The sequence below is a fragment of the Taudactylus pleione genome, unplaced genomic scaffold (assembly GCF_031769625.1).
Source record: "Taudactylus pleione unplaced genomic scaffold, aTauple2 ptg000490l, whole genome shotgun sequence".
Lineage (NCBI taxonomy): Eukaryota > Metazoa > Chordata > Amphibia > Anura > Myobatrachidae > Taudactylus > Taudactylus pleione.
This window is the reverse complement of record NW_028284892.1, coordinates 2524581-2549054: the sequence shown is the minus strand read 5'-3', so window position 1 is coordinate 2549054 and position 24474 is coordinate 2524581. Positions and strand designations below refer to the sequence as shown.

The window sequence follows — 24474 nt, the reverse complement described above, 5'->3', positions numbered from 1 at the left end:
TTTTATGATTGTTTCCATGAAAAAAATAAATAAACCAAATTAAATGCTTTTTAGAATTAAAGCACTCGTTCAAGGTCATAATCTTCTTTGTTCCTCCATTTCTCCTTTCTGTGTGTTCTTTATGCGTGTGTCTGTCTGATTCTTTCACTAACTTTCCTGTAACTGCATGCTTTAGACTGGCAAATCAATATTTAATCTGTACAACCTGATGTGGTATCACCGGAGCTGACAATTGTCGGGGGAACATTGACAAATGGTTAATTTGTAATCTGTACCAATGTGTGCCACATAATGGGAGACATAACACTTGGAATCAAGTCATTTTTGAGAGAAGTCCTCAAAGTGATTGAACCACAACGTTTAACTGGTCATGGTGGTCCTATTTGTTCCGGAGACAGTCGCTACTATGCACTCCAAACCGTTATATTCACAAATCACTAGTATGAGTTTATAATTTCCATTGATTTCCTGTAATCATGACATATCTAAAAACAAATTCATAGCTTTAAAACCTAGCAACCAATCAGACTATAGGTTTTATTTCCCATTTCAATAAAGCAGTGACAGCTAGCATCTGATTGGATGCTGAGGGTTACAACCACTTTTTCACATGCCTTAGTTTTCTATATGTCCATATAGTAACATTATTGGTGCCATTTTGTGCATTTATTGGAGCATAGTTTAATATCTGCCATTTTGTGCTGTTGTGCAAAGGATTCCTTAGCAAATGTAGCGTTCCCGCTGAGCTGTTTTAGCGGGGTGCTGCGCCGCACCCTGCCCTCCTTCTGGAAGGCAAAAAGCGACCTGCCCTCCTTCTGGAGGGCAACAAGTGCCCTGCCCTTACCGCGCAGCGCACCGCTAAGACAGCCTGCGGGTGCCTTCTTCACCTGCAGGTCGCAGTGTCTCGCAGGTGGGGAAATGTGCGGTGACCCGGTCACCGCCGGTGAATAGACGCTGGGCGCATGCACCCGGCATCTATTGTACCTCTCAGCAGCGCTTGGAGGCTGCCTGGCGTTGTCCGTAAGTGCCGGGCACGCCCCCAAGAGTGACAAAAAGGTGACGCGTCTTATGGACACGCCACCTTTTCGGGAGCGGCTGCCTGCCGCCGGAGCTAGAGTGAACACTACAAATGTGAACAGGAAGCGTACAAAATGTGGTATCCGGATTAAAGATCAGCAGTGTCTAGTCAAACACGTAATAGGCTGACACCAGATGGTCGACAAGCAAATAGGTCGACAGCGACAAAAGGTAGACTGACAAATGGTCGACACAAAAGAAAAAAGTTTAAACTTTTTAGTTTGTTTTTTCACCGGTTTTAAGGCTAGAGTTAGAGGTTAGGGTGATGGTTAGGAATTTGCCGGAGAGTTAGGGATAGGCTACGGAAGGGGACGGCTTTGGTTAGGCATTAGGGGGAGGGTGACAAGGGTTATGTTTAGGCACTACGGGGAAAGTTAGGATTAGGGTGAAGATTAGGTTTAAATTACAAAATAACATGGTGACCATTTTTTTTAGTCAACCTTTTGTCCCTGTCGACCTATTTTCTGTCTACCTTCTGTTGTCGATCTTTAAAACGTTGCCGGCCAAGTCCAAAATTTGCAATTTTTTTAATAAATAAGAAGATTCACTTAAATAGAGAAGGCTCTATGTGTTTATTTTAAATGGTGTGTGGGTTCCTTCTCACTATCAGCATTTGCAAATATTTCATACTTCTTAAATGGAATATTGTGCTGCAAGAGGTCCTCCTCTGTCTCACGGTTTGATTGCAGGTGTTAAGACGGGTACACACTAAACAATATGTCGGGCACATCGTCTAGTGTGTACCCGCTATGTCGCTGACAATGCGCGCATGCAAGTCCGACAGGCGATATCGCTAGCGGGGGCGTGCTACTGAATGCTGCATGACCCGCGTCATCGTTGACGGCATCGGCTAACGAGGTCAGACACACTAGACGTGATCTAGTGTGTACCGGCCTTTACAGCGCCGTCAGCGCAGATGTGGGTGAATTTGGAAATGAGGCAGAGGCTAGGAAAGGAGGGTGTATAGGGGCTGATTCATAGGTGGACCCAACGCAGATGTTTATGCAGTCGAGTGATTATCGGTAATCTGCGCATGCAGTGAGGTTTAGCCGCAAAGTGATTGACAGACAGGGACCATTTGTGGGGGCGGCAACAGGGGTGACGGGGTGCGACTCAAATGATGCCATGTCTCCGCCTGCGACTGCGATCCCCTACGCATTACAAATTAGGTTTCCGCTACTATTCTGTGTGACCACGGGGTTAATCAGAACTCTAATAATCTACTGATCTGTGGCCGATGCTGCATCTTTGTACGCAGTTGTTTTAATTTGCGGAGCTGCTGGTGGGCGTCTCAATACAAATCCAGGCAGCTGCGACATTGTACAAATTTGTAGCTGCGGCAGTATTAGCGTTCATCTCTGAATCAGACCCATAATGTAGAGTACAAGCTATTTCATTATTGCCTCTTGAAAAAGAACATTTAACATATTTAACAATTCCCATCGATATATACTTATTGGAATGCGATCTATATCCCGACCGCGGAATTCCAACAATCAGAATTCCGGCGCCAGAATCCTGACTGACGGGATCCTGAAGGTGAGTACTGGGGTTAGCATTAGGCACTAAGGGGGCAGGGTAAGGTTTAGGGTGTGGGGAGGGGGGAAGCATTCGGGAAGCCGGCTCTCCGACTGTCTAATCCCGGCAAGGTACTAATGACAGGCGTCGAAATCCCTACGCCTGTCATTAGACCTACGCTGGGAGCCTGACACCCAGCATACCGATCGAAGGTAAGCCGGGTGCCAGGCGCGGACGGACAACCGCGGGGGGGAGGGTTAGGTTAGGGGCTCCCGGGGGGGGGACTTAGGGATAGGCACCACCCCGGGAGGGTTAGGGTTAGGCTAGGGGAAGGGGGGGTTAGTGTTAGTTATCCCGGGTGGAGGTTAGGGTTAGGCACACCCCCGGAGGGTTATTCTGCGGGGAAGGGGGGGTTAGGTTTAGGCACTTGGGGGGAGGTTAGGGTTAGGCACCCCTAAGGGAGGGTTAGGGGGGGAGGAAATTAGGTTAGCGATAGTTACCAAAAAGGACCATCGGGATTTTCACCTCTGACGGGCTGCCGCTGTCGGGATTAGAACCATAGAATCATACTGACTCCGGGGAGGGGGTTGTCGGTATCATAACCCTGTCGGGATGCCTGTGTTGGGATTTTGACCACCCAGATCTCGTATTACCACTTTATAATTCTGTTTTCCACATTCCATGGCTAATCTCTCTGTCAATCATGTGCAATCAATAAACAGGCCCCTCCCACTCTGGTCTTATATACCAGTGGTTCTCAAACTCGGTCCTCAGGACCTCACACAGTTCACATCTTCCAGGACACCCAGCAGGTGCACAGGTGTAGTCATTACTAAAGCTGCATACACACACAACGATTTCTCGAACGATTATCGTTAAACGATATCGTTTAAAAAAATCGTTCACTTTCTGAGTCAATGAACGATTATCGTTCATGCGCGTTCACATTTGTAGTTCAGTCAGACTTGTCAACTGAACGATTTTCATTAAGGGAATATGCAAAAATCGTTTGTAGTTCATAAAAATCGTTCATTACACTTTAAAAAATCTGACAGATAATCTGACAGAAAATCGTTTATAAAATCGTTAGTAACAAAATCGTTGTGTGTGTGTGTGTATGCAGCTTTACTGACACAATTTAAAAGACCCACAGATGGAGCTAATTATTTCAAATGCGATGCTGTAAAGAGACCTGGAAAACACGCACTGTTTGGGGTCCTGAGGACCGAGTTTGAGACCCTGTGTTCTATGTCATTGTGGCAGTGTGCAGTGATGGCATGCATGGTTGCCGGAGGCATATCACACCAAAAGCAACTTCCTTTGTTACAGAAGTGTCTGCCCCCATTAAATGGGCTTTGCCAACAAGCATGCAAAGGTTTCAGCTACCGACACCAGATTTAAATTGGTTTGCTCCATTTTACATTTCCAATGCAAGAAACCATTCCGTTACAGATTTTAGCGTTATGCGACAGTTTGTGTCGCTCTTTTACACTGGTGATATTATGTAAACACGCCTGAGTACAGCTCGGAAATGAATAATAATACAATATACTTTTATGATAAAATGTAGAGGTGAGTGAAATTGTGGTAAAATTTTGTGCAAAACCTGCCCAGTCTAATGCTAAATACTACAAATTATTTACGAGGAACAGTTTGGAAACTTTCGTTCATGAATAGAGGGGAACGGATGTGGATACAGGCACTAGAAACATTGTCATAATACCACAAACATTCCCAAATCTATAGCAACCAAGCCAGTTTTAGGTCTGAACAATACAGAATAAAGGCACATCTGCCTAGTAGTGTAAAGGCCCCATACATCAGAGATTGATTGCAGCAATCGATTGTGTATAAAAATCTTTCCCTTTTCAATCGATTGTGGCAATTCTGCAATCTGCTATCGATTGAAAGAGGGAAAGATTTTTTATAAACAATCGATTGCAATTTGCACGATTGCTGCAATCAATCTCTGATGTATGGGGGCCTTTATTTGCAGCATTGTTGCTATGAACCTTGAAGCACTACTCGCGCAGAACTTACCAATAGTTTACTATAGCTCTCCGAGAAATCTCAATTGGGAGGTGTGCGGGGGAGGGTGAATTGTGTTGTCATGAATTGCGTTATCACACGGCTCAATGGCGTGATATGCTGTATGGGGCAATGGCGGGCAGGACCACAATTACGTGATTCATCGAAAAACTTGTGGAAACATCCGGGCAGTCCACTTGCCCAGTGAGGTGGGTGGATTTGAGAGGCTGGTTTACACTCTAAATCAGGGGTGACCAACCAGCCGGAGGCAAAGAGCCAAAAACATATGTAGTCCAGCGAAAGAGCCGATAGCATGCAAAAATAGGGCGTGGCCCAGTTGTCACAAGGCCACGCACCATTTTTGTGCGCACGCCTTTGGCATGACTTTTGCAGGAGTATGACCTGGTGTCACACCCCCGTTTTTAGTCACGCTGGGGGCGAGCCCAGAACATTGAAAATACACATTTTACATAATCTTCCCAATATACATTTTTCATTGTTGAAGTGAAAGAAAAAGCCAGAGCAATATAGATAACATTGAAATAGCCACGTTCACATAAAATGCACAGAAACAAGCCAGATCCACATAAAATGCACAGAAACAAACCAGATCCACATAAAATGCACAGAAACAAACCAGATCCACATAAAATGCACAGAAACAAACCAGATCCACATAAAATGCACAGAAACAAGCCAGATCCACATAAAATGCACAGAAACAAACCAGATCCACATAAAATGCACAGAAACAAGCCAGATCCACATAAAATGCACAGAAACAAACCAGATCCACATAAAATGCACAGAAACAAAACAGATCCACATAAAATACACTGAAAGAAAGCCACTTCCACATAAAAGAAAAGAAACAACCACAGCTCTTACCTTGATGCAGTGTCAAGTCTAGGAGGGTTCCTCAAACGTCACAGTATTCTGACTTCACAGTAATTCGCGCTGTTAGCGCACACGTTCACACATTCGCCATGGAGGTAACTGTTGCAGTGAAAGAAAAAGCCAGAGCAATATAGAAAACATTGGAAAAAGCCAGATCCACATAAAATACACTGAAACCAGCCAGATCCACATTAATACACATTTCAGCTCCTCCATTTGTTAGTCCAGCCCCATCCTTTGCCATTCCAGCCCACATTCTTGTGTCATTGCAGCCTCCCATACCACTGCAGTGGCCCCTCATGTTTCAGTGACCCCTGTATTTGTGCCCCTTCAGCAATTCCCCCTGCATTTATGATCCTTAAGCAGTACCCCCTGTATTTGTGCCCCAAAAGTAGTGCCCCTGCATTTGTGCCTTTAGCAGTGCCCCTGAAATTTGTGCCCCTTAAGCAGTGCCCCCTGTATTTGTGCCCCAAAAGTAGTGTCCCTTCAGCAGTTCCCCCTCATTTGTGCCTTCAGCAATGCCCCTCTGCATTTGTGCCCCTTAAGCAGTGCCCCCTGTATTTGTGCCCCAAAAGTAGTTCCCCTTCAGCAGTTCCCCCTCATTTGTGCCTTCAGCAATGCCCCCCTGCATTTGTGCCCCTTAAGCAGTGCCCCCTGTATTTGTGCCCCAAAAGTAGTGCCCCTTCAGCAGTGCCCCCTGTATTTGTGCCCCAAAAGTAGTGCCCCTTCAGCAGTGCCCCCTGCATTTGTGCCCCTTCAGCAATGCCCCCTGAAATTTGTGCCCCTTAAGCAGTGCCCCCTGTAGTTGTGCCCCTTATAGTGCACCTTAAGCAGTGACCCCTGTCTTTGTGCCCCCTAAAGCAGTGCCCCCAGCCCAGTACTTACTTGTCCGCGTTGGCTCACGCTTTGGCTCCCGCGCTAGCTCCCTCCCGCTGCCGCTACCTCGCTCTGACTGGAATCTAGATCCCGCAGGCGCGGAGGGCAGGCTCCTCACATGCATTGCGCCGATGACGTCACCCGCGCAATGCATCACTGGGAACGCTGGCCTCTGAAGCGATCATAGGCTTCTGTCTCTGATCGCTTCAGAGACCAGGGATCCCTGTTCCAGTGATGGGAGCCGCATTTTTTAAACAAAATAGAGCAGCGGGTTGGCCACCCCTGCTCTATATAGTCAGTGAGAGCTTAGTGAAATCAGCGAGTCTCCCGTACATTCGGGAGAGTAGGCAGCCATGGGACTAGGGGGTCCATTTATTAATGATCACATTTTGCAATGCGATCAGGGCATGCAGTACCGCCCCTGATCGCATTGCAAAATGCGATCCTATCTGCCGGATGTATTATCCGGGACATGCAGGGAGACGGGCTCCGAAAAGAGCCCGTCCCTGCGATGTCTCCGGAGGGCAGTCGGGGCTTCTGCGCATGCGCAGTCCCGCTGATATGCGGTAAGTGCCCATAGGAAACAGCGGCTAACGCTATCTTTAGATAGCGTTAGTTGCTGGGGCCAATATCTGGAATGCTTCGCATTCCTGATATTGATACATTTGGCAGCATCGCAGAAACCTATGGGGGAGGCGGCTGCCGGCGGCAATGGAGGGATCGCAGCAGGTATCGGAGATACCTGCTGCGGTCCCTCCTTCATACATTCGGGGGATACTAAGTATTTGAGGTAAACCCCCGAAAACAGGTGTTTTCGGGGAATTTACCTCAAATGCACTTTGATAAATGGGCCCCTAGTATTCCCATCATGTCATGCAGCATTTGGTGACAGTGCAATTTTTTTTGAATAGTCTTCAATAAACCTTCTCTACTACAAGAATAGATTCTGCCAAGCAGAAAAAGAGGGATACAGTTGGTCATAGTTGTGCACCGGTTATATAATAAGCCTCACATTGCTGCCACCAGTAGATGGCGCTGTCACAGAGTGGCATGTTGTGTACAGTAGATGGCGCTGTCACAGAGTGGCATGTTGTGTACAGTAGATGGCGCTGTCACAGAGTGGCATGTTGTGTACAGTAGATGGCGCTGTCACAGAGTGGCATGTTGTGTACAGTAGATGGCGCTGTCACAGAGTGGCATGTCAGTAGATGCATTGTACTGTTGTCCATGTCTCTGAGCACATTCGTAGCTTCCCATTGTCCCTTGTGTTGTAGATGACTGCTACCCCAACCCTTGCGAGAATGGAGGAACCTGCGTCGAGGAAGACGATGGTGACTTCCGCTGTTTGTGTTTGCCAGGCTATTTTGGAAAAGTCTGTGAAATAAGTGAGTGTGGAGGGAACTATGTGTATGTCTCTGTCATCTGCAAGTGAGCTGGGACATCATGTACTGTCTGTCATACTGACTCACACACTTATACACACATTGTGGGCCAAGTAGGAAGGTAGACCAAAAAAAAAAAAATCTTAATCGAAGATGGTGAATAAGCTCCACCAATGGGAGTTATTATTAGAGGCTGAGGTGCTGGTGGGTATTATTAGGTGAGGTGGTGGTGGGTATTATTAGGTGAGGTGCTGGTGGGTGTAATTAGCTGAGGTGGTGGAGGGTGTAATTAGGTGAGGTGCTGGTGGGTATTATTAGGTGAGGTGGTGGTGGGTATTATTAGGTGAGGTGCTGGTGGGTATTATTAGGTGAGGTGGTGGTGGGTATTATTAGGTGAGGTGCTGGTGGGTGTAATTAGCTGAGGTGGTGGAGGGTGTAATTAGGTGAGGTGCTGGTGGGTATTATTAGGTGAGGTGGTGGTGGGTATTATTAGGTGAGGTGCTGGTGGGTATTATTAGGTGAGGTGGTGGTGGGTATTATTAGGTGAGGTGCTGGTGGGTGTAATTAGGTGAGGTGCTGGTGGGTGTAATTAGCTGAGGTGGTGGAGGGTGTAATTAGGTGAGGTGCTGGTGGGTATTATTAGGTGAGGTGGTGGTGGGTATTATTAGGTGAGGTGGTGGTGGGTATTATTAGGTGAGGTGCTGGTGGGTGTAATTAGCTGAGGTGGTGGAGGGTGTAATTAGGTGAGGTGCTGGTGGGTATTATTAGGTGAGGTGGTGGTGGGTATTATTAGGTGAGGTGCTGGTGGGTATTATTAGGTGAGGTGGTGGTGGGTATTATTAGGTGAGGTGCTGGTGGGTGTAATTAGCTGAGGTGGTGGAGGGTGTAATTAGGTGAGGTGCTGGTGGGTATTATTAGGTGAGGTGGTGGTGGGTATTATTAGGTGAGGTGCTGGTGGGTATTATTAGGTGAGGTGGTGGTGGGTATTATTAGGTGAGGTGCTGGTGGGTGTAATTAGGTGAGGTGCTGGTGGGTATTATTAGGTGAGGTGCTGGTGGGTATTATTAGGTGAGGTGCTGGTGGGTATTATTAGGTGAGGTGCTGGTGGGTATTATTAGGTGAGGTGCTGGTGGGTGTAATTAGGTGAGGTGCTGGTGGGTGTAATTAGCTGAGGTGGTGGAGGGTGTAATTAGGTGAGGTGCTGGTGGGTATTATTAGGTGAGGTGGTGGTGGGTATTATTAGGTGAGGTGCTGGTGGGTGTAATTAGGTGAGGTGCTGGTGGGTATTATTAGGTGAGGTGCTGGTGGGTATTATTAGGTGAGGTGCTGGTGGGTATTATTAGGTGAGGTGCTGGTGGGTGTAATTAGGTGAGGTGCTGGTGGGTATTATTAGGTGAGGTGCTGGTGGGTATTATTAGGTGAGGTGGTGGTGGGTGTAATTAGGTGAGGTATTATTAGGTGAGGTGCTGGTGGGTATTATTAGGTGAGGTGCTGGTGGGTATTATTAGGTGAGGTGCTGGTGGGTGTAATTAGGTGAGGTGCTGGTGGGTATTATTAGGTGAGGTGCTGGTGGGTATTATTAGGTGAGGTGGTGGTGAGTGTTATTAGGTGAGGTGCTGGTGGGTATTATTAGGTGAGGTGGTGGTGGGTATTATTAGGTGAGGTGCTGGTGGGTGTAATTAGGTGAGGTATTATTAGGTGAGGTGCTGATGGGTATTATTAGGTGAGGTGCTGGTGAGTGTTATTAGGTGAGGTGCTGGTGGGTATTATTAGGTGAGGTGGTGGTGGGTATTATTAGGTGAGGTGCTGGTGGGTGTAATTAGGTGAGGTATTATTAGGTGAGGTGGTGGTGGGTATTATTAGGTGAGGTGGTGGTGAGTGTTATTAGGTGAGGTGCTGGTGGGTATTATTAGGTGAGGTGCTGGTGGGTATTATTAGGTGAGGTGGTGGTGGGTATTATTAGGTGAGGTGCTGGTGGGTGTTATTAGCTGAGGTGCTGGTGGGTATTATTAGGTGAGGTGGTGGTGGGTATTAGGTGAGGTGCTGGTGGGTGTAATTAGGTGAGGTGCTGGTGGGTGTAATTAGCTGAGGTGGTGGTGGGTATTAGGTGAGGTGGTGGTGGGTGTTATTAGGTGAGGTGCTGGTGGGTATTATTAGGTGAGTTGGTGGTGGGTATTAGGTGAGGTGCTGGTGGGTATAATTAGGTGAGGTGCTGGTGGGTATAATTAGGTGAGGTGCTGGTGGGTGTAATTAGCTGAGGTGGCGGGTATTATTAGCTGAGGCGGTGGTGGGTATTATTAGGTGAGGTGGTGGTGGGTATTATTAGGTGTGGTGGTAGGTATTAGGTGAGGTGCTGGTGGGTGTTATTAGGTGAGGTGCTGGTGGGTGTAATTAGCTGAGGTGGTGGGTATTATTAGGTGAGGTGGTGGTGGGTATTAGGTGAGGTGCTGGTGGGTGTTATTAGGTGAGGTGCTGGTGGGTATTATTAGGTGAGGTGGTGGTGGGTATTAGCTGAGGTGGTGGTGGGTGTTATTAGGTGAGGTGCTGGTGGGTATTATTAGGTGAGGTGGTGGTGGGTATAATTAGGTGAGGTGCTGGTGGGTGTAATTAGCTGAGGTGGCGGGTATTATTAGGTGAGGCGGTGGTGGGTATTATTAGGTGAGGCGGTGGTGGGTATTATTAGGTGAGGTGGTGATGGGTATTATTAGGTGAGGTGCTGGTGGGTATTATTAGCTGAGGTGCTGGTGGGTGTTATTAGGCGAGGTGCTGGTGGGTGTTATTAGGCGAGGTACTGGTGGGTGTCATTAGGCGAGGTACTGGTGGGTGTCATTAGGCCAGGTGCTGCTGGGTGTCATTAGGCCAGGTGCTGCTGGGTGTCATTAGGCCAGGTGCTGCTGGGTGTCATTAGGCCACGTGCTGGTGGGTGCTATTAGGCCAGGTGCTGGTGGGTGTTATTAGGTGAGGTGCTGGTGGGTGTTATTAGGCCAGGTGCTGGTGGGTGTTATTAGCAGAGGTTGGTGGTGAGATGTGAATGTGGTCCTGGCCTAGTTTCTGCACCAGGGTCTAAGGGACTTTTGAGAAAAGAAGAAAAAAAGAAACTCTATTTGGTGAGCACTCTAATGTAATATGAATAAATTAAAACATAACTTTTATTAATAGACACTAATATATCTATGACAAAAAAATGAAAAATAGACATACAACATTTAACATGAAAGTACCCAAATTCATTAAAAGGTTAGTAGAGGGGTCTATAGATCTATACTAATTGAGACGAGCATCCTATCTCAAAAAGACCTCTTTAATCAGTGATTAATGCAATGGGTAGTCAAATACGAAACATTATTATATATTTCAAATAATTAATACATCGAACAAGCGGCGAACATCTGAAGCAACATAATATACATATTATACTTCAATTGTATTAATGAAATCACACCAGTATGTATAGCAATGTTTTAATTTATTCATATTCCATTAGAGTGCTCACCAAATAGTTTCTTTTTTTCTTCTTTTCTCAACCCAGTTTTTTCCTCTAGTGAGCACCTCCACTACCCGATACATTATACTTTTTATATGAAAAGGGAACAGTGGTTATATGTGTGATTAATTATACCTATACTACTACAGGTCAGTGCATCGATTTTCCCCTTTTCCCTTTCCTTTCCATTTTGTCTAAGGGACTTTTGCCATTGCCACCTCCGCAATATTCCACAACCCCTTTCATTGCTCATTATCACTGTTTCCGGTCAGATGTAGACAAGTGTCTGGATGGCTGGGACACATTCCAAGGATTTTGCTACAAGCATTTTTACACCCGTAAAAGCTGGGAAGAAGCGGAGACCGACTGCCGCCATTATGGGAGTCACCTGATGAGCATCGTGACCCCTGAAGAGCAGGAGTTTGTGAATAGTAAGTGCTGGCTCCAGACAGTGAGGGACATCTTTATAGTGTGTTGTAATACTGAATGCATAGTACAACCTGCATTGTTCTTCTTATTTTCCAATTCCATCTACCATTGCTGAACTACCTGCACACTTGCACTGCTCTTATTTGCACATTCACTTGTCTAATGTCAACACTGAGAGACTCATTTACAATAATATTCATTTGCAGGCACTTTCTAAGCTTCTGTATAAATGTTACTACGCTTGCTTAAGACCTATTGATTTTGTGTGCGTGTCGTCCTCTTCTAGACCCCTGCTGCCCATCTTACTTATGCTGATGATGCCCGTACAATATAATGGCTCTGGTAGAGGGTGGCTGTATAAACAGGGGCTTGATATCAATGGATACATTGGGGCTGATTTCATTTGCAGTTGCCCACTTGCGACTTTATGGAAATGTCGATATAACGTTCTTCCCTTGTGCACGTCCGTGCGTCTGAGTGTGCAAGGACTGAGACGCCCACTTTTCTGTGCCTGTGCACGCTGTACTACCGCTTGGTGCGTCTCTAGACACCCTATTGGTGGCACCATCGACACTTCCACCAGCCCTACGGCAGGTGCAATTTCTCCATTCAAGTGTAGTCTCCTATGTTAGCTGTTGGGCGCCTGTATATGCTATTATTTTTACCGGCAAAGGCATGACACTCCCATAACACAGACCATTGCTGTGTGCGCGCTAAGATACCTCCCCCGTTACCACCTGGGGATGCCCACTACACTTTTCCCTGTGTAAGTCTGTAACTACAACTGTGACTCCATATGAACACAATCAGGACACAAGCACTGTGCGATATAGATGCAAGCACCTTAGCCAAAACTACCCACTACGTACAACATCAGCAGTTCTTCCACCTCTGAATCAGGCTGATTGTCAGAGCCAAAGGTCCAAAAAAATATACAACCCCCTAATGTTTGCAAATACCCATGACATAAAGGTAGAGGTGCAGGAGGAGGAGGAGGTTGAGTTCAGTAGAGCGGAAGGGGCAAAAGTCGAATTGCAGATGGTCAAAGAAGGAGTTTTTAGACAATAAAGTGGCAAGTCAATGGGAAGACATGTCTCTCAAGAAATATGGAAGCAAATGGAAGGAGGGAGATAGAGAGGTGAGTTAGGGAGGTGGGGTCCAGTGAGGGAGAGACTCAAGATGTGGGCGAGGTGGAGGCAGACACTAGAGGAGGGGGAGCATAGGAGGTGGGAAGGGATAGGATCAAATGGGCATTGAGTGCGGAACAGAAGAGTGAAGAGCTCGATGGTGGGATGGACAGAGCAGGAGCCAGAAGAGGGGAAGTTTGAAGTGTGAGGGGCCTGGCACTACAACCCTCCCCGCATCGGGTGTCACTGCGCGGAGGGACGCCACTGCCTGTTAAAGAACTTCATATGACTTTCCTGCATTTTAGCTAAGCTTACCCAATTCATAACAGATGGAATTGTGGTCATAATGCGTTCCGAAAAGTCAAAGTCTGGAAAATCCTGATTCCAGGATGACCAGACATGTTTCCTTAGGCCCAGTACAACATTAGGTAATACAGTTTGTATAAATATCTTTTTATTGGAGACTAATGTAAAAAGTAAATTTAAGGGGGATGGAGTGGACAGGTCTATTAACGAGCTATATGAACCAGAGGGCAACTTGCAGTAGATAGAATGTCTAGCTTGTAGGTATAAAATAATTGGGAGTTAGGAATCTTATAAATATTCTTTATTTGTTGCAATTATCGGGAATCTGCGCTTACACAGGACCCGTTCTGTGAATGTGCAGAACGGGTTCTGTGTGATCGCATGCAACCCCTGCCTGATTGACAAGCAGAGCATTTAAGGGCAATTCAGGGGTGGGGACGGCCGGCACTCCCGGAAACGCGGCATGTCTGCCCCAATTTCCGGGAGTGGTAAGACCAGGGACTGCGTCCATTGACACAGATTCCTGGCCTAGCCGGCCAGCCTGAGCGAGTTGAGGCTTACTCAGCTGACCAGGGGCCCGGGGCCATCACCATCGCGACCAATGGTCATGATGATGATTCCAGTCTGCTACCTCGGTTGCAGTGCTGGGATTGCAAATGCAGCAGGGAGTGTCATATACCACCATGAAAGGAGAGGAGGTGGTGTTTGCATAGTGGGAAGGAGATTTAGAGAAGTCAGAAGTGGGAGAAGGAGAGGCTATGGCTGGGGGAGAATAACTATTGTGACAAGTCCAAGAAGGAAAGGAGGAAGAGAAGTTCGGCAGCATTGGTGTTTGAGCCGTTGTCAATGCGAAGGGAAGAAGAGACTAAAAGATTTGGCCTGGAAAGAGGAAAATGAGAAGGAAGGATTGGGCAGAGTCACACGGAAAGCACAGTTGGAGGAGAAAAGGACGCCCACACCACAATCTGGTTGGTTAGCGGTCTAGTTACAGTGGGTGAAAGAGGCTCCAGTAGGAGAGAGCTGCTGGAGCAGAGGTATCAGGCTTAGTGATAATGAGGAGGTTAAGGGACTTCAGAGATGATAAGTGTTAGGATCTGGGTTTGTTGTGGACCCAGGGTAGTAACAGGAGCAGACACCTGAACAGACTTAAACTGAAAAGTGGGTTTTTTAATGAGTGAACTTGCAGACATCTACACAGATGAAGTCCAAAATAGAGAGAGGGAAGTGATGACTAGAACTGTAGTGAAGTATGGATGGGTAATGTCCAGGTAGTGGTAGAACTAAAAAGTCTTTGTAATCCAAATGGTCTCTGCAAGGCTGCAGACAGGATGACAGTTTATTGATTGACACTGGTGAGATGAAATCCAGGGAGGTTATGGAGTAATTTGATTAGTAGTAGCAGTTGAGTTAAGTGGAGAGTTGTAGTGAGATGGCTCAGTGTAGAAACTGGATCAGCTGTGATATGAGCCAACAGAGAGCCAGGTAAATTGAGGCAGTGTAGGTACAGGGTTAACTGCACACTCAGGTCTTTTGGCAGGTAGAGGGTTAATTGAAGGTGCAGGGTGGTTCCAGCAGGAGGCTGGGAGCAGGCAGAGCGATGCAGGCTGCTTAGAAGCTGGAATCCAGCAAGAGCACAGGAACTCTCTCACAGCATGCACTGTAACACATTGCACTGGCAACTATGGCGAGCTCTGAACTCCCTTAAGTACACCGTGCAGGATCGTGAATGGTCGGAGAGAGCATGTGACATGCCAGGATTGGAGCAACTAAGTCACATGACCAGAAGCAAGATGGCGGCGCCCATACCAGAATGGAATGGAAACATCACCAGGCTTACCCCAGCCAGAATGACGAAGTGCCTGCGGAACACCGCACAGCCAACGCCTGCCGCCAGACACCAGCCCCTCCGCCGGAAGGACCATGCCACAGCGCCCTCACAGGTAATACCCGTCATCCCCTATGCCGGAAAACCCTGGTCGTGACAGTAAGGTTGTGGATGGGGCCCAGTTTATTACAGATGGATCTGGCATTCCAGGTAATCTATGAGAAGATGTTTCAGGACGTTCAGTAAGTATTATTAAAAGTAGTAGTAGAGGATGTACATGCAGATTAAAAGGTCATAATGTCATAACGCCAGGACAATTAGTATCAAGGAGGTGAGGGCCTTATGCAAAGAACTCAAGTTGCCCTAAACTAAGGAGATATAGATTGACCAAAAGTGACCAGTACAATCTTGTCTTAATTTAACATAACAAGAAGGAAAGAGATCTAGGAAGCAGGGTAGAAATACCTTTTGGGTTTACTCAAAAGCTCAATAATTAACCGATGTGCCTCCAGTGGTTATGTAAGTGGCAGATCAGCGATACCGCCACTGGTGGAAATGCACTTATATAAATGAAATATACTGATATGGCAGAACAAATTCAAGACACATCAAAATAATGAAATATAGTTTATATCTTTATATAAAAATATTTTACACAATGGTTAAGCACAGCCCTGTAACAGGGCTTTAGTTCCACTGCGACCCCTGAGCGCATACCATCATAAGGCTGCGCCACAGAGGGTGGGCAGGAGCACTATAACCATCGCGCCACACTCCAAGTTACCAGATATCATATATCATATAGGCAGTTAAATAATTGTAGCTTATCACTGTTCCCGCAGACCAGTACAGGGAATACCAGTGGACGGGCCTAAATGACAGGACGATAGAAGGAGACTTCCAGTGGTCGGACGGAAATCCCCTGGTAAGAGATGGATATAGCAGCAGCTTCAACATTGACATGTGCTGAATATTTATTTAAAGATATGGTGCAGTGTGTCCTTTTATTAGGCTAGAAAATAATAGCCTACAGCCATACCTGTGGCTCTGCAACGGTTTATGAACTACAAATTCCAGCATGCCCTAGCAGATGGAGAGCCACGGTGCACGCTAGCCTGCACTAGACTGATCAGAGGAAAAACACGATTGGTTGTTACCGAGTTGCCGCACTTTTTTTTTTTTCTAATTGCACCACCAAGTAGTCCATTGGTTGCCTTCATGTTTGTCGGTAGAGTGTTGCTATGGAGATGGGCGTTTTTGAAATGTGAGTCACAAGAAAGGACCTAGTTTTTTTTTTCAGTCTTGTTATAGAATGTATGTATATGTATTCTAGACTGAAGGGGTTGGGACTAGAAGCATACTGTTAAAATATGTACTCTGCATTTAATAAGACGTTGACTGGTTCATTCATAAAGAGTTGGGAGCATTATCGTAATACTAGGACCCAGATTGGTTTTTGGTGCCAAACTACTCGCCTCAGTTAGTTAGAGGATACGGAAGACGATCACCACTGTCAGACTTACAGATCTGTCATGTTCTCAGTCTGGGTGTCCGAAGCTATTGCTCATTTACTAAAGGAATTTCTCCTTTCTTTTGATCAGGAAATGAACAGGACAGAACTAAAACTCACCAGAAGTCCTATAAAACTTGAATCACCACTGGGTAATGGAGCAGTAGTACTCATTAGATCCTCTCGCCTATAGGAGATCTACTCTTAAAGCTCCTTACCAATTTTAAGACCTTGAGCACTCCTATTGCTGGGAATCATAGAAATTATATGGACAGATCTACAGCTGTTTTATTTGATGAAGTGCAGTTTATTGTCACCGCCTATAGGTGTCGCTATTACATTAGTACTCATTAGATCCTCTCGCCTAGAGGAGATCTACTCTTAAAGCTCTTTACCAATTTTAAGACCTTGAGCACTCCTATTGCTGGGATGTCATAGAAATTATATGGACAGATCTACAGCTGTTTTATTTGGTGAAGTGCAGTTTATGGTCACCGCCAATAGGTGTCGCTATTACATTGCTAAGAGCTACTAACAGACAGCATTATTAACGGTGTACCTTTCATTCTCTGCTCGCTAACCCTGGGGCCGCAGCTGTACGAGAACTGGAACCAGGGACAGCCTGACAGCTACTTCCTGTCCGGTGAAGACTGCGTGGTAATGGGATGGCACGACGGTGGTTCGTGGAGTGACGTCCCATGTAACTATCACCTCCCGTACACCTGCAAAATGGGCCTGGGTAAGAGTAACAGCAAGCAGATGGACCACATCGTAGTATTTTCATTATGTCCAAGGGTTAACGTAAGTTTAAAAGCCAAAGAAATCGACCTTGGAGAACCACGTCCGGCTGTGATGATCCCAAAATATTGGCCTAGTCAGGGGTGGGCAATAAGCGTCACTCCTGCTGTTGCTGAACTACAATTCCCGGCATGCCTTGCAACAGTTTTAGCATGGCCAAATAGCAAAACTGTGGCAAGGCATGCTGGGATGTGCAATTCTTCAACAGCTGGGGGGGGGGCACCTATTGTAACACCCATAGCCTAGATAGTAGTTCCTCAATGAGACAGACGTGAGAAGGTATACAGTATGAACTTTGCGTAGATCATTTCCCCTTGCATGATGTGCTCATGGTCTTCTGTGTCCTTGTTTCCCCCAGTGTTCTGCGGCTCTCCCCCTGAAGTGGGCAACGCCTCTACATACGGCAGACCGAAAACAAGATACCAGATCAGTTCGGTGGTGGGATACCGCTGTGACGACGGTTTTGTCCAGCGCAATTCTCCCATCATCAAGTGCCAATCGGATGGTGTATGGGAGGAACCGCAGATAAACTGCTTGCCTAGTAAGTAGACAGTAAAGACTTATCCCAGCTTCATTTGGTCTTTGGGAGAAGAAATGTTCCCAACGGATGCAAAACCGCTTTTGACCACTAGGTGGAAATACTGTAAAGAGCCCTTCTATTCACACAATATATTTGTTGCACAACACACTGTAGGGCCTCCTAAAAGGTGTATCTAAGGATTACCCTATTAAACACAGGAGTTACCTTACAGGAGCCTTGCTAACCTGCATCCGCACACGATTACTGTATGGCACTTGGCACACCTGATCTGCCTCTCATGGCACAAGGGGGCAGATATATGAAGCTCTAGGAAGTGATCAAGTGGAGAGTGATAAACGACCAACCAATCAGCTCCTAACTGTCATTTTTCAAACACAGCCTGTAGCACGACAGTTAGGAGCTGAGTGGTTGGTCATTTATCACTCTGCACTTTATCATTTCTCAGAGCTTAGTACATCTGCCCGAAAGGGCCGTAAGTGCAACCAAAAATATGGCAGCAAGTTATGCGTATGCCCAGGACACAGAGTTACTGTATGTCACTTACATGCAACGCCAAGGGGGAGATCATGTATCAATCACCTTCTAAAGAGTGGATAAGTTTCCCATAGGAACCAATCAGTTTCCACCGATCATTTTATAGAATGTATGTGATAAATGCTAGCTAGAAGCGGATTGGTTGCTATGGGAAACTTCTCTAACTGTCTACTTCTTCACTATTCAGAAGGCTTAATACATCTCCCCCTAAATGAGCCCCGTAAGTTATAGAATAGCAGGGTGGTGCATATGTATTTCATGGTTGTATGTATACTATAAATGGAAATCATTTGATGCCTTTTATTTCTGAACCATCCCTGTGCTGGGCTTGTCCCTGAGCTACATTTACATATAGATAATATTTATTGAACATGTGCTGCCCTCTTGTGGTCGTATTGAAGAACAATGGCTAGAGGTCCTAATTCAGCACTGCAAGCAATTGTGGTCACAGCTGTAAATTTGTACAGAACGCAGCTGTGAAAATATGCCAATGCTTGGCGAAGCACATCCGGCATAGGGGCGCCCACTGCTGCTTTCTCATATCCGCCCAACCTGCGAATACATCGATGCCATCAACGCACATCAGCCCAACATGCAACACCAGGTCTGAGCAGCCGCAGAAGCTGCAAGTCTCTTTGTACGCAGTGAGTACTCAAGCGGTATATGCAATCGCAGTGGCTAATTTATGCATGTCCATGAAATGGCGTTCATACGGACAGGCACGCCTGCATTCTCCTGACCCTCCCCCCCATGTCGCCACCTCCAAAAGCTAACAGCCTGTCACTCACTTTGCGATGGATTCCTTTGTGCGTCCGTGATTGCAGCGCCATCTCTGCGGCTTGTATACATGCGCAATGGCAAACAATCGCTCGACTGCGTCTGTAATCGCTATTGTGTACGCTGCTGAATCAGGACCCAGAGTCTTGGGGTAAATATGCTCAAAGCAGACGCTGTACTTAGAGGGGCACTAATATAATAATATTACATACAAAACCATATTATTGCCCTTTTAATACTGCTGCAGACACCCCTGCATAATATAAGAGCTACAGTATATATACACAATAAACATTTCCGGGTTTGCTGTCCTGGTATTATTGGAGTGTAAGGGAGCTCTATTGTAATATACCATAACTTTATTGGGGCTGTAATTCATATCCCGGCTGTTGGATTCCGGTGCTCAGAATGCCGACGTCTGAATCCCGATACCAGTCAGAATCCCGGAGCCAGCATCCCGACAGTTAGTATTGGGATTAGGGTTAGTCATTAGGGGGGATTAAAGTTCACCTGTATTTGCAGTGTAAAGTACAGTACAGTTCCAGGGGCGAACATGCTGCCTATGTGGATGCCCAGGGAACTTTGGGACATGCAGTTCATTTTACTTTATTAGTATTTTTTATTATGGGGGTTTGGTATAAAAGATCTAAAGTAAAGAGATAGACAATGTCTACATAGACACCGAATGTTAGACAGTCAAAAGGTAGACAGGGGCAAAAGGTCGATATGGATGAAGATAGACCAGTACAAATGGTAGCCGGGGTCAAAGGTTGACATTGAAATGGTCGGAAAAAAAATGGTCAACATGTTTGTTTGTTTTTTTTCTAACCCTAACCTTCACCTTAACCCTCCCCTTGGTGCCTAACCCTAACCATCCCTCCTAGTGCCTAACCCTAACCATCCCTCCTAGTGCCTAACCATCCCTCCTGGTGCCTAACTCTAACCATACCTCCTAATGCCTAACCGTCCCTCCTAGTGCCTAACCCTATCCATCCCTCCTAGTGCCTAACCATAACCATACCTCCTAGTGCCTAACCCTAACCATACCTCCTAGTGCCTAACCCTAACCGTCCCTCCTAGTGCCTAACCCTAACCATCCCTCCTAGTGCCTAACCCTAACCGTCCCTCCTAGTGCCTAACCCTAACCGTCCCTCCTAGTGCCTAACCCTAACCATCCCTTCTAGTGCCTAAATCTAACCATACCTGATAGTGCCTAACCCTAACCATCCCTCCTAGTGCCTAACCCTAACCATCCCTCCTAGTGCCTAACCCTAACCATCCCCCCTAGTGCCTAACTATCCCTCCTAGTGCCTAACCCTAACTGTCCCTCCTAGAGCCTAACCCTAACTGTCCCTCATAGTGCCTAACCCTAACTGTCCCTCCTAGAGCCTAACCCTAACCATCCCTCCTAGTGCCTAACCCTAACCATCCCTCCTAGTGTCTAACCATCCCTCCTAGTGCCTAACCATCTCTCCTAGTGCCTAACCCTAAACATCCCTCCTGGTGCCTAACCCTAACTGTCCCTCCTAGTGCCTAACCATCCCTCCTAGTGCCTAACCCTAACTGTCCCTCATAGTACCTAACCCTAACTGTCCCTCGTAGTGCCTAACCCTAACCATCTCTCCTAGTGCCTAACCCTAACCATCCCTCCTAGTGCCTAACCCTAACCATCCCTCCTAGTGCCTAACCATCTCTCCTAGTGCCTAACCCTAACCATCCCTCCTGGTGCCTAACCCTAACTGTCCCTCCTGGTGCCTAACCCTAACTGTCCCTCCTGGTGCCTAACCCTAACTGTCCCTCCTGGTGCCTAACCCTAACTGTCCCTCCTGGTGCCTAACCCTAACCGTCCCTCCTAGTACCTAACCCTCCCTCCTGGTGCCTAACCCTCCCTCCTGGTGCCTAACCCTAACTGTCCCTCCTAGTGCCTAACCCTAACCGTCCCTCCTAGTGCCTAACCCTAACCATCCCTCCTAGTGCCTAACCCTAACCATCCCTCCTAGTGCCTAACCCTAACTGTGCCTCCTAGTGCTTAACCCTAACTGTCCCTCCTAGTGCCTAACCCTAACCATCCCTCCTGGTGCCTAACCCTAACCATCCCTCCTGGTGCCTAACCCTAACCATCCCTCCTAGTGCCTAACCATCTCTCCTAGTGCCTAACCCTAACTGTCCCTCCTAGAGCCTAACCCTAACTGTCCCTCATAGTGCCTAACCCTAACTGTCCCTCCTAGAGCCTAACCCTAACCATCCCTCCTAGTGCCTAACCCTAACCATCCCTCCTAGTGTCTAACCATCCCTCCTAGTGCCTAACCATCTCTCCTAGTGCCTAACCCTAACCATCCCTCCTGGTGCCTAACCCTAACTGTCCCTCCTAGTGCCTAACCATCCCTCCTAGTGCCTAACCCTAACTGTCCCTCATAGTACCTAACCCTAACTGTCCCTTGTAGTGCCTAACCCTAACCATCTCTCCTAGTGCCTAACCCTAACCATCCCTCCTAGTGCCTAACCCTAACCATCCCTCCTAGTGCCTAACCATCTCTCCTAGTGCCTAACCCTAACCATCCCTCCTGGTGCCTAACCCTAACTGTCCCTCCTGGTGCCTAACCCTAACTGTCCCTCCTGGTGCCTAACCCTAACTGTCCCTCCTGGTGCCTAACCCTAACCATCCCTCCTAGTACCTAACCCTCCGTCCTGGTGCCTAACCCTCCCTCCTGGTGCCTAACCCTAACTGTCCCTCCTAGTGCCTAACCCTAACCGTCCCTCCTAGTGCCTAACCCTAACCATCCTTCCTAGTGCCTAACCCTAACCATCCCTCCTAGTGCCTAACCCTAACCATCCCTCCTGTTGCCTAACCCTAACCATCCCTCCTGGTGCCTAACCCTAACCTTCCCTCCTGGTGCCTAACCCTAACCATCCCTCCTGGTGCCTAACTCTAACCGTCCCTCCTAATGCCTAACCCTAACCGTCCCTCCTAGTGCCTAACCCTAACTGTCCCTCCTAGTGCCTAACCCTAACCATACCTCCTAGTGCCTAACCCTAACCATCCCTCCTAGTGCCTAACCATCCCTCCTAGTTCCTAACCCTAACTGTCCCTCCTAGTGCCTAACCCTAACTGTCCCTCGTAGTGCCTAACCCTAACCATCTCTCCTAGTGCCTAACCCTAACCATCCCTCCTAGTGCCTAACCCTAACCATCCCTCCTAGTGCCTAACCATCTCTCCTAGTGCCTAACCCTAACCATCCCTCCTGGTGCCTAACCCTAACTGTCCCTCCTGGTGCCTAACCCTAACTGTCCCTCCTGGTGCCTAACCCTAACTGTCCCTCCTGGTGCCTAACCCTAACCATCCCTCCTAGTACCTAACCCTCCGTCCTGGTGCCTAACCCTAACCTTCCCTCCTGGTGACTAACCCTAACCATCCCTCCTGGTGCCTAACCCTAACCGTCCCTCCTAGTGCCTAACCCTAACCGTCCCTCCTAGTGCCTAACCCTAACCATCCTTCCTAGTGCCTAACCCTAACCATCCCTCCTAGTGCCTAACCCTAACCATCCCTCCTAGTGCCTAACCCTAACCATCCCTCCTGTTGCCTAACCCTAACCATCCCTCCTGGTGCCTAACCCTAACCTTCCCTCCTGGTGCCTAACCCTAACCATCCCTCCTGGTGCCTAACTCTAACCGTCCCTCCTAATGCCTAACCCTAACCGTCCCTCCTAGTGCCTAACCCTAACTGTCCCTCCTAGTGCCTAACCCTAACCATACCTCCTAGTGCCTAACCCTAACCATCCCTCCTAGTGCCTAACCATCCCTCCTAGTTCCTAACCCTAACTGTCCCTCCTAGTGCCTAACCCTAACTGTCCCTCCTAGTGCCTAACCCTAACCATCTCTCCTAGTGCCTAACCCTAACCATCCCTCCTAGTGCCTAACCCTAACGATCCCTCCTGGTGCCTAACCCTAACCCTCCCTCCTGGTGCCTAACCCGAACTGTCCATCCTGGTGCCTAACCCTAACTGTCCCTCCTCGTGCCTAACCCTAACCATCCCTCCTAGTGCCTAACCCTAATCATCCCTCCTAGTGCCTAACCCTACCTCTCCCTCCTAGTGCCTAACCCTAACTGTCCCTCCTAGTGCCTAACCCTAACCGTCCCTCCTAGTGCCTAACCCTAACCATCCCTCCTAGTGCCTAACCATCTCTCCTAGTGCCTAACCCTAACCATCTCTCCTAGTGCCTAACCCTAACCATCCCTCCTGGTGCCTAACCCTAACTGTCCCTCCTAGTGCCTAACCCTAACTGTCCCTCCTAGTGCCTAACCCTAACTGTCCCTCCTAGTGCCTAACCCTAACTGTCCCTCCTAGTGCCTAACCCTAACTGTCCCTCCTAGTGCCTAACCCTAACTGTCCCTCCTAGTGCCTAACCCTAACTGTCCCTCCTAGTGCCTAACCCTAACCATCTCTCCTAGTGCCTAACCCTAACCATCCCTCCTAGTGCCTAACCCTAACCATCCCTCCTAGTGCCTAACCATCTCTCCTAGTGCCTAACCCTAACCATCCCTCCTGGTGCCTAACCCTAACTGTCCCTCCTGGTGCCTAACCCTAACTGTCCCTCCTGGTGCCTAACCCTAACTGTCCCTCCTGGTGCCTAACCCTAACCATCCCTCCTAGTACCTAACCCTCCGTCCTGGTGCCTAACCCTAACCTTCCCTCCTGGTGACTAACCCTAACCATCCCTCCTGGTGCCTAACCCTAACCGTCCCTCCTAGTGCCTAACCCTAACCGTCCCTCCTAGTGCCTAACCCTAACCATCCTTCCTAGTGCCTAACCCTAACCATCCCTCCTAGTGCCTAACCCTAACCATCCCTCCTAGTGCCTAACCCTAACCATCCCTCCTGTTGCCTAACCCTAACCATCCCTCCTGGTGCCTAACCCTAACCTTCCCTCCTGGTGCCTAACCCTAACCATCCCTCCTGGTGCCTAACTCTAACCGTCCCTCCTAATGCCTAACCCTAACCGTCCCTCCTAGTGCCTAACCCTAACTGTCCCTCCTAGTGCCTAACCCTAACCATACCTCCTAGTGCCTAACCCTAACCATCCCTCCTAGTGCCTAACCATCCCTCCTAGTTCCTAACCCTAACTGTCCCTCCTAGTGCCTAACCCTAACTGTCCCTCCTAGTGCCTAACCCTAACCATCTCTCCTAGTGCCTAACCCTAACCATCCCTCCTAGTGCCTAACCCTAACGATCCCTCCTGGTGCCTAACCCTAACCCTCCCTCCTGGTGCCTAACCCGAACTGTCCATCCTGGTGCCTAACCCTAACTGTCCCTCCTCGTGCCTAACCCTAACCATCCCTCCTAGTGCCTAACCCTAATCATCCCTCC

At 47.8% G+C, this 24474-nt stretch overlaps 1 protein-coding gene across 3 annotated transcripts in view; it reads left to right on the top strand.

Moving 5' to 3' along the window:
- The window catches only part of BCAN (brevican), a 72066-nt gene that overhangs the window by 43785 nt on the left and 3807 nt on the right, over nt 1-24474 (top strand). For all 3 annotated transcript variants that reach the window (XM_088449659.1, XM_088449660.1, XM_088449658.1), the window contains 5 exons: nt 7671-7781; nt 11535-11693; nt 15792-15874; nt 17054-17198; nt 17616-17798. In XM_088449659.1, the coding sequence (XP_088305785.1) occupies nt 7671-7781; nt 11535-11693; nt 15792-15874; nt 17054-17198; nt 17616-17798 (681 nt within the window). The remainder of the gene's footprint in view (nt 1-7670; nt 7782-11534; nt 11694-15791; nt 15875-17053; nt 17199-17615; nt 17799-24474) is intronic.